General features: G+C 38.4%; 1 protein-coding gene across 1 annotated transcript in view; it reads right to left on the reverse strand.

The window, feature by feature from the left end:
- col11a1a (collagen, type XI, alpha 1a) overlaps positions 1 to 9,165 on the reverse strand; it is a 61,673-nt gene extending 52,508 nt beyond the window's left edge. The window contains exons 1-4 of the mRNA XM_043225744.1: positions 8,901 to 9,165; positions 4,786 to 4,950; positions 3,387 to 3,600; positions 1,020 to 1,182 (exon numbers count right to left, since the gene is read on the reverse strand). Coding sequence (XP_043081679.1) covers positions 1,020 to 1,182; positions 3,387 to 3,600; positions 4,786 to 4,950; positions 8,901 to 9,021 — 663 coding nt within the window. The 5' untranslated portion in view covers positions 9,022 to 9,165. The remainder of the gene's footprint in view (positions 1 to 1,019; positions 1,183 to 3,386; positions 3,601 to 4,785; positions 4,951 to 8,900) is intronic.
- Between the last annotated feature and the right edge of the window lie 1,455 nt (positions 9,166 to 10,620).

Raw genomic sequence — 10,620 nt, forward strand, 5'->3', positions numbered from 1 at the left:
GGGATGCTCAGTATGTAAATCTATTCCTGCTCCTGAAAAAAAACCAATTGAAACCAATCTAAGCTGGAACATAGTTAATAAAAACAACTATGGTTCTGTAGTTACCAGTAGAGTTCAGTGGAATTAATGACCATAGTTAGCTAACTATGCTTTGAGAAACAGACCCCTGGTTGACTGGTTTGAGCTGGTCTTCCAACCTGGTCATAGCTGGTTTAGCAGGCTGGTTTGACAACTTCTTTAGCTGGTCTAGTTTTAGGCTGGGAGACCAGCTGACTAACCAGCTAAAACCAGCTGAACACCAGCTTGGTCAAGATGGATGACCAGCTTGACTAGTTTAAACCAGCTAAAACCAGCCAACCAACTTTTTTTCCCCCTTCATGTAATTCCAAACCATTCTTTGATTTGTGGATTAACAAAAAAAAGATTTTTTGAAGAATCCTAACAAAGCAGTTCTGTTCCCATTGACTCCTGGTTTATGGACAAAATTATAATGGAATTCAATGGCAACCGAAACTGGTTACCAACGTTCTTCAAAATATCTCCTTTTGTGTACCACCGAAAAAAGTTATACAGGCTTGTAACAACACAAGGTTTAAATATAGTACTGAATGAGTTTTTCATCAGATTTTTCAAACGATTGTGTTGAAATTTCGCTAAGGTGAGTTTCTGAGGGTTAAATACTCTAGAAGTAATGCACGCAAGGCCATTTAATCTACTAGATGGACAAAAGGAAATACCGTATCTTATTCGCAGTCCAAAACTTCTCAGCAGGACCTTTTTTGTATTTACAAGGCTGTTTATTTCTCCCCCGTACTAGTTTTATTTGTCATTACATGGGCTGAAAAAAGCATGTGGAGACCCCCGGAGCCTGAGCTCTTGCTCTCCTTTTCTCAAATGAACAGATGTTGTTCTTAAAATGTTTAAAATGTTTGATGCATTAAATAAATGTCAATGTAGACTTGATCGCACCATCAGGCCAACACCAGTGTAGTGCATTAATGCAATGAATACAGCTTTACCTCAAACGCTTCCTCATCCAGGATCCTGGTTCCAAAAACGGTTATACCATTGGTGTCAATACCAGCTTGGTCACTCCTGCCCAAGGGCTTTGTCAGCTTCTTCTTGCAGTCGACAATGATGGTCACAGTCTTCTTCTCAACGCTAATGCCTACACGATGCCACCTGTGATGAACAGGAAGAGTAGCTAATTACAATACCACCAAATGGTTAAAGGCCGCCACACGTGAGACGTGCCTTACTTTAAAACCTCAGACAATTTGCCTTCATTCTTGAGATATAACATTCCGGAGTGGACCACATTCCAGCCTTCAAACTTTGGCCTTGTTTAACACTGGATTAAACTCATTAAACTCTAGACCAAATCCCCCCTGTGAGTTATTCAGCATGACAGACACAGTGAACATTGTAAAAAGTGTGTGTCAGGAAGGTACAGCTGAGAAACTAAACTGTAGAGTCAAAACACTGAAGCTTTTGGACAGGTTTGCGGTAAGAAGCCACAGCGAGATTTCAAAGGCGTATCAATGGCACCCACAAGGGTGATCAATTTCCCATAATCCACTTCATTAGAAAGAAAAACCTTTATTCTGGCTTGTGCCTTTAAAGTACTTGGCAAACTTGATTCGAGACAAGCTTTAATGTGTCTGGAGACCAACATTTCTGGATAATGTAGCTGCTAACAGAATACAATTTACATAGTTAAGAGCTATTATGTGAATGAATGATAGATGTGATATGATGCAAAACCACAATATCGCACCTTTAGGCATTGAAACATCCTGGGAACTTGCCAAATGCAATGCCATTTTCATGTATTATGCTGACAACACATCATTGCACTTTCTGACTATAATGGTGTAAACAACACAATTTATTGTAAATATTGTAAATAACAGAATTTAACAAAATTAATCACATTTTCATCATTATGACCAACTGTAATTTTATGTCTCTGAGGAAGATAAACCACAAAAGCATATGAATGTTGTATTCAAATAAATGTGAAAGCTAATCTGTTTAGCTGTACAAATGATTTTTAAAAGCCACTTTTAACCATAATTCTTCCTGCATGGGAGAACTGGAATGACAGAATTAGCCCAATTAAGGTGCATTTAACCTGAAATCCTCATCAGCACTATAATCAACATAAGCACTATAATCCCTCATGGAAATATTGCTGTTTTTACAGCAAAACACCCCACTGAACTGATACCTACAATAAAGCCTCTTTAAAGCCTAATAAGACAAAGCATGTCTATTGCTGTCAATTAATTTAACCGCTTTATTTTTAGGATGTCAAATTAAGGCTAAAGGGGTGTCAGAACAATAACAAGCATTTGAAATGTTTAATGCACATTATAATACAATCATATTTTTTTAAGAAAGCATGTTTCCATTTTTGACCTAAAAAAAATAATAGTGATTTTTTTTTTCACAACTGTCACTATTTCTTACAGCTGTGACTATATATATATATATTGCAATATGACCTTTTGACCTTTTATCTCGTAATTTTTTTACTCTTACGTCTCACAATATGAGCCTTTTTAATACAAATATGAATTTATATTTCATAATGTGAATTTTTATCTTGCAAATGTGACTTTATTCCTCAAAACTGTGACTTCATACCTCATAATGTGATTTCATTTCATAATTAAAACTACATTACTTTTTTCTATTATTGTTTTTTTATCATTATTGTATCTCATAATGTGACTGATCTTATAATTCTGTATTTATTTCTCAGAACTGTAACAATATATCTTTTTTTTCATAACTGTGACCTTATGACTTGTAGTGACCTTTTGTCTTATTTCTCTCTCTCTATATATATTTTTTTACTTTGAGACAGAAACAAGCTTGCATAAACATATCTTAATGTTAGTAAGAGCTTCCTAATGATGTTATACAAGAGGTTAATTTCTGAGGTCATGCATCTGCCCCAATGGATCCAACTTTCCATCTTTCTAAAATAACAGTACCCCGAAAGATCACTGCCGAGGTCAGATCACCTACGGCCCTGTCTGCTTCACTCCATCAATCCAGAGTCACAATGAGATCTCCTCTGGCTCGCCTCACAGAAGAAATCACACGTAACTAATGCTTCAACAGACACCTGAAATTCTGATTTGTCTACTTGTTAACTCTCGTCAACCGAAATGACTCTAAAACAGAAATATCTTCCTCCACATATGATCGCTCAGGACTACAGCGTAAAACTCCAGCCTGGCAACAAATGACTTCCTGCTGATGACTGACCTCTGTCTGACCCTGTCTGGAGTCAGTCTCAGTCTCTGTCTCTGAGGATGGATCTAAACAGCCTAAAAAAGGCTGCTGTACATTCAGCTTTGTGTTTTGTGACTTACTTTCCGTCGGCCAGGTTGAGGGAGCGGAACAGGGGGTAATCCTCCGGGGCAGGCTTGCCTGTCTGATCCTCGTACAGGAAGACAGGTGAGCGGCCCACCTCCACGCCTAGTTGCTGGACGCCTTTCTCGTTGTAGATGGACAAAAGAAAGGACTGGATTCCAGCTTTGGGCTTGATGGTGGTTAGGATGGAAAAGTCTTCAGGGAACACACCATCTAGAAAACAGTGCAAACAGAAAACAAGCTCAGTGAACGGTTCATCGGGATTTTGAACACCATTAAATTAGCTAATTGTGATGTTGAAACTGAAAACATAATAATGGAAAGAATTGGTTATTAAAATAATAAATAAATACTCAATTCTGTAAAATCTTAACCATGGATTAAACAGATATAATATTTATATTTATTTGTCAGCTTGACAAGTAATTTATTTACTTTTTTATTTTAAAATTATATTTAAACTAATGCTGCTGAATGATTATTTACATGCAAAATAAGTTCTTTCTACGTGTGTGTTCTGTGTATATTTATTATGTATGTATAAATACACACATACAGCATTTATTTAGAAAACATTTACATGTATCTGCATAGTTATACATACAAATATTATGTAAACAAAATGTTTATTTGATTTGCCTTTTTTTTATTTTGCGACTAATTTGTCATCTGTAAAACATTTTCTGGATTTAATAAATAAGTTTAATTTGCAGTTCTTTAATTACATTTATTTTATTTTTATTTTTTTGACAAAATTTGAAAACCATAAAAATGTACTTACAATTTATCATTGCAAGATGTATTTAATCAGACCTTTTAATATCCCTCTAAAAATGAGTGACGCAATGAACTCGATAATAAACACCAGATATATGGCATTATATAGGCTGAACAGATATTAACAAGTAATAAACATGCATCTCTTTTCCACCGTATAAAGAAACATCTGCAACTTTAAAACCTCATTCCGATTACATAATGCATCTTAAACCTATCATAAAACTCAGAGGACAATTTGTATGGGGTATTTTTTATTGGGGTTCATTGATTAATTTTTATTGGTACATAAAAGAACGGCTTGAACATTCTGCACAACATCATCTTCTGTGATGCAAGAAAATAAAAAAGGAATTTGGAATGACATGAGGCTTCATTTTTGAGTGAACTTTTGCTTTAAAAATTTCTGTTAATTTATTATGCAACTGAGCAGACAAGCCATGCTGTGGTCAAAAGATTTCGGCCAAGTTCTCCTGCCGCTTAACAATACAGGCGTCTGAGTGAAACATGGCCCTGCACAATCAGGGATGGCATCTGCTGTCAAAAGCCTTGGCAACCACAACAAAGGGCACATTTAAACGTAGGCAGGATATGGAGACATGTTCATGGGGTTCAGCTTACCTGGGAAAAGCTGCTTGGTTGGGGCACTGATCTGGGCATTCTTGCCAATTTTGTAGGCCGTGTCCGGCTGTGATGCTCTTCGGTTTGTGCAAAATCCTGAAGTTTTCTGTACTCCTTCTGGGACAGTGGGGAATTCTAATACTTTTAGGACATCCACAGGTTCTGCTGTATGGGGTAGAAAACATACACAATACTGTTAACAAAAAAAAAAGAAGTTCAAACTTTTTTAAAAAAATCGATGTTTAAATACTTCTTTAAAATATTGAACTAGAGAAATTTGAGATTACAGAGAACGTGTCACATTAAACATTGTTTTTCGACCCACAAAAAAGAAGCTAATATTTGAAATTCAATCTGTTTCACTTGGCTATGCGACCAAACTCACATCATTGGTCTTCGTTCCTATGAGATTTGACCCTTGTAAAATACCAGATTCGCCCTTCAACTCTTTGGAAGATACCTCAGCAACAGCTGGGTTAAGTAAACTTGAACAAACGGTTTCATTATGGTTAACGAAGCAAGATGAAAGACAAACACTGTTCACCCCAGATCACCCAAGAACTCGAAAACTTAGAAAGCACCATTGAGAAGAGTTTCTTCATGATTCATTGCGAATGTATGGCACATGTTTGGCTGTTGGGTGTTATCCAGAGTCTACCAACAGTGCCATATGTGTCTTCTGGGACTTGAGTGAATCTTTGGCATCTACCACATAAAGCTGAACACTCAAACCACCAAAAATAAAGAACTGCAACATCACAAAAGGCCGGACTCATCCGAGGGAGGTCTAAAACACTGCAATAAAGACGCCGAGGCATTCCCGCTGCAGAGAAAACATTTACCACCCCATTTAAAGCTCTAAAAAGCAAAGCAGACAAACCATTCTTCTGCCGGCTCTTTGTGCTAAATGAAAGGATCCCCCACTATATCTGAAAGACTCCATCCGAGCTTTACGCTAAACATACAAGCTAGACAAAAGGAAAACCTCAAACTCAAGCAATACAATGACAGAGCTGAGAAGGAGACTTGTTGTGAGGGATCTTCTGGAGAAGTTCTCCACAGCCTCAGGCCTCATATATTCCAGATGTGGTGCTGCAGCCCGAGTCTGACCTTTTGCCATGCAAGTGTCAAAGAAAAATGTCAATACTCCTAAATCCTTCGGAAAACCAACTGAGAATGTGTCATCATTTAGAGAGAGCAGCTGATAACCTGGTGTGATTTTAACCAGACTGCTTTGTAAACACATACGCTGATCTTTTCGCTATTATTCTTTGCATTATACTGACTGGTTTGTGTGTGTAGGAAAGAAGGTTGATTAGACATCGAGTGTGAAAGTGGAAGCAGGTACTAAATGAGAGAGAGAGTCACACATCAACAAGATCATAAATCATCATTTGATTGCACAAAACACCCAAAAGTGGGAGGGGCTTTTCTACCGGAAGTTCTATAATTTGCATAAATCATTTCATTAAGAAATTCACTGTTATGGGCGAATGTAGAGTTAAAGTAACAGACATCTGGACATTTATAGTATTTTTCAAATCTGGTTTTATTTTAAATGGAAAAGGCTGGGGACCTTTTTACCTGCTGCTCCTTGAGCCTCTAATAATGAATTCAGTCAGAATCTCTCTCTCTCTCTCTCTCTTTCATCCTCTATCTCTGTCTCTCTCCCCCTTCTCCCCTCTTTGACACATGCGTGCCGCTTGAACAAGACTGCATTATGCCACAGGCTCTCTGAGAGGCAACCTCACTCACGGAATTTTTTTTGCAAAAAAAAATTTTCCCCCCCTTTCACGACTGTAGAGAAACATCAAAGAACAATAAAGCCTTTCAACCATCTGCTTCCCAAGAACACTGTTCAGTTCACCTTCTATTTCAGTATTAAAGGGACAGTTCAGCCAAAAATAAACAGTTTGTTACATTTAGTCTCCCTCATTTTTGTTCCAAACCCTTTCTTTCTCGTATGGAGCACTTAAGCACGCAAAATGAAAGTGGATGAGAACCTAACAGTGTCTAGTTAATAAGACACAGTCTCAACATAGGAGTGTATGCGCATGGAACACCCCTTTTATTGCATGGAAAAGAACAGCTTGAACTTTCAGTCGTAATATAAATATCTCCTTTTGTGTTCCACGAAACCAAAAAAAGTGACACAGGTTTTAAACAACATGAGATTAAGCCAATGAGGACGGATTATTTTGGAATGTTTTATTGGATGAGCTGCATGCAATTATGTAACATCAAAAATGTTAGAAGAATCAGACTGAACCGCATTGCTAGCCAACTAACGCGCATAGAGTTTCGTCACAAAAGCATGACTCGTGAATGCAGCCCAAATGTTCAGCTCGGGACCTGGTCAGCACCGTCTACCACTAAGAGTAAGCAAAGATTTTTGAAATGTGTGCATTGTCTGAAGGAATGCACATCTGAGGTTCCTCAGCCTGAGGGGCTGAGAAAACATGTCAGTACACTGCCAGCTCAAGAGGGCACCCGACAGAAATGCCTTCACAAGCCACAAACCGCAAGGGATGTAACGCACAGCTTCAGAAGTCGATTGAGATGAATACATTTTAAGATTCATTATCAGCTTTGGTAGACAAAAGAGAATTATTAAGCTTGGATCGCTGATGCATTTCGGTCATATTCAAGCATGCTTAGAAAATGTGGCAAATGAGAACAATAGCAGTCTATTATCTTATTTACATCTGTCATTTCCCAACAACATAAATGCCTAATTCAATTTTGTAAGGATCTTTGTTCCTGTGAGGGTGAGCGAGACCTATCATAAGGCCAGGCTGGGGCCCCTGGATGGCTCCGGGCCCTTTGAAGCCTCCAAAATAATAGGGATGAGCACAGAGGACAGTCATCAAATAACGGGAAGGCACTTAACGTGAAGACTGGGATACTTGGGAGTGACAGTGTTAAAAAAGGCCCCCGCTTGGTCTTCGGTGGAGCTAGGGTTGAATGGCAAAAGGGTGAGATTTCGACTGGAGCCCACTGTGATCTATGCTAATTCATTGCCCAGTGGAAATTGAGGTGCTAAAGCACTCTGATACAAAGAAATTATAAAAAAAAAAGTTTATAGGATATGTAAAAAATAAAAAAATAAAACAAAACATACATATGTATTCATAATCAAATTAACAGTTATGATCAGTCAGTCAGTCACGCCCATTGTAAATTGGACCTCCAATGTCTCATTTGCTATAAATATAAAAAGTCCTATCATAAACAGAAAAATCACACAAATATCGGTCAAAAGACTTAAGTGTTATACGCATGCATTAGTATATCAATTACTGACAATCAAAATGCATCTGTCTTTGAATACACACAATTAGGCTCACATTCTCATCCCTAGAATCACACCATTCAGGCAGATACTTTTATAATTTTCTTTCCCTAAATGTAAGGCATGGATGTAAAACCCTTAGGAATTCCACCCTGCTAACCGTGTCCACACACACCTAACGGACCACAGGTTCGAACAAAGAGCTTTTTTTTCCCCCTGAAGTAAATCCTAAACTGTCTCTCCATGACACTCTCTTGACACATTCCACCTCTCCACCCTCCCATAGAGTTTATTAAAGTAGAAAATATGCAGAAACAAAATAAAACGGCATGTCTTTTGAAATTAAAGATTATGAATATGCAAATGACAGATGGTGAACAAACCAAGTCGCGCGCGAAGACTGCTTATTGGTAAATAAAGTAGATGCTTTCGCTACTAACTGCTTCAAAGTACGGGATCTGGCAATGTGATCATTACCCAAAGTCATGCTATGCACATACTGTAGATATGTGAAGACTGATTTATCTCAAATATGTGCATAAAATTGCATTATTAAATGTAATGAATGCTTTTTCGGGGAACTAGTGGGTTTATTTTAACGAGCTCAGCATTTTAATATTACAATGTTTTTTTTTTTGTTGCTTTTTTTAATTTCTTGGGCGCTAGTAATACTGTATCTTGCAGCACACGCACACATACGGGATGCAGATCTGCGATCACCTGTCTAAATCAAACGCGTAAAAACCCGCAAGCGCAAGTGCGCATCGCCTATCTGACAGTCCCTACAACTTCACCAAAAGTTCGGAAGTCTATCTTTCCTTACCTGCTCTGACATTTGGAGCCTGCAGAACCAGGACGAGGGAAACTGTGATGAATTTGAAAACAGTGGAATCCAAAAGCCACCTTTTCGTTTTCCACATTGGGGACCACCTTGGCCTCTCCATGGTCTGGCGCCCACAAATGTGCACAAAACCCGGGGCGACCTCTGCTTATTTGAAAATGATGTCCCTTCTACAATCCCAAATGTGCCCGATTTGCTCTAAACAGCCATAGGTGAGGGGTATTTTCTCTCTCCGGGCCCCCTTCGATCCTCCTTTCCTTGCGCCCAGCCTTCAGACTGAAGGGATTCGGGCTTTAATCAAAATGAGACGCGGAGCGCTCGATCGCCTCACCGTCAAGAGGGCTGGACCCAGACCCTGGATTACAGGAAAATGACAAGGGAAAATACCCCGATTAGCAAATCACGGGGCTTGAAAGTTGGCTAGGGATCCACCCATCAGTTTTCCAAAGCCTCCCCTGGTCGCCCTCTTGCGCGTCCCCCATGAAAGCCGGTAGAAATTTCCCTAGAGTAGCCTGGGAATAAGAAAGAGAGAGAGAGAGAGAGAGAGAGAGAGAGAGAGAGAGAGAGAGAGAGAGCGAATATACCAGCAATTCCAAACGTTTGTTAGGTTTCGGATTAGGGCATATGCAGTTTTGCATCACCAATAAGATTTGTAATAAAATTGTAATAAATTGTAAATTGTAAAAAATATATATACACACAGTAGCCCATAATCTTCAACTAGAGTCAATCGTACATCGTTCTTAGGGATTTTTTATTAGTTTTTTTTTGTTTTAGGGTTTTCCGGAAGAGCGATCAGTTAGACGCGTTTCCCAGGACAACGACCATTATTCGGAACTATTTGACCGCTTATACAGCGATTGGCCAATCAGAGTCAAGTACTCCGGAACGCTGCGTAATGATGTTTCCGGACGATTCCATCAGTAATTTGTAACATTTCAGTATACCTTGCGCAGAAGCTGCTTAGAATTAAAACATTTTCATTGTCAGCAAGCAGGATAGAAGGTAAAAGACAAGACAGAAATTCGATGAAAACACCTTCTTACGTTTTGCAGATGTTTATTCTTCAAGAGTGCATGTGGAGGTTGAGTGGGAGGGGCTAAGAATGACTGACAGTCCTTCACGTTTTCCTTTCCATCCACTCTCTCTGGAATGTAAAATCAGCGTTAATTAAGTTAATTAATCGCATAATGACATAAATAATCACAAACAAACCCAACTGCTGAAAACTTCTCATAATCTTCACAGTTCTTTCAGTTTTTTGGAAAACTGGCATCTCATATCTATTTGTTATCAGAGTTTATTATTTATTATTATTAGAGAGTTTACTAGTTTATCAGCGCTGTTTCTAGAACACTGTATGAATAAAACAAACAATTAGCTCTGAGGACAAATGGCGAGTAACCAGCTCATGATCCGTGCCAGAAATCATCTCGTTAGCTCTGTTTTTGTTAGCATGCCAAAGTCACGTCTCTTCTTTATGAATACAGTTACGAATGATTGAATAAATCAATGAATGAGTGAAATGGCATATGCATGCACTGAAATGCAAAATCAATAAGATGGTTCGCACAAAATCAGTGAGATAATTCATCAACATCGTCATCGTAATCATAATAATAATTAAAAAAAACATTATGTCATCACCTAAGGGCAAGTTGGAACTGCACTCAGTGAACTGTCTGCAGAAACATGTACAGTA

Source organism: Puntigrus tetrazona, chromosome 24 (genome assembly GCF_018831695.1).
Source record: "Puntigrus tetrazona isolate hp1 chromosome 24, ASM1883169v1, whole genome shotgun sequence".
Taxonomy (NCBI): Eukaryota; Metazoa; Chordata; class Actinopteri; order Cypriniformes; family Cyprinidae; genus Puntigrus; species Puntigrus tetrazona.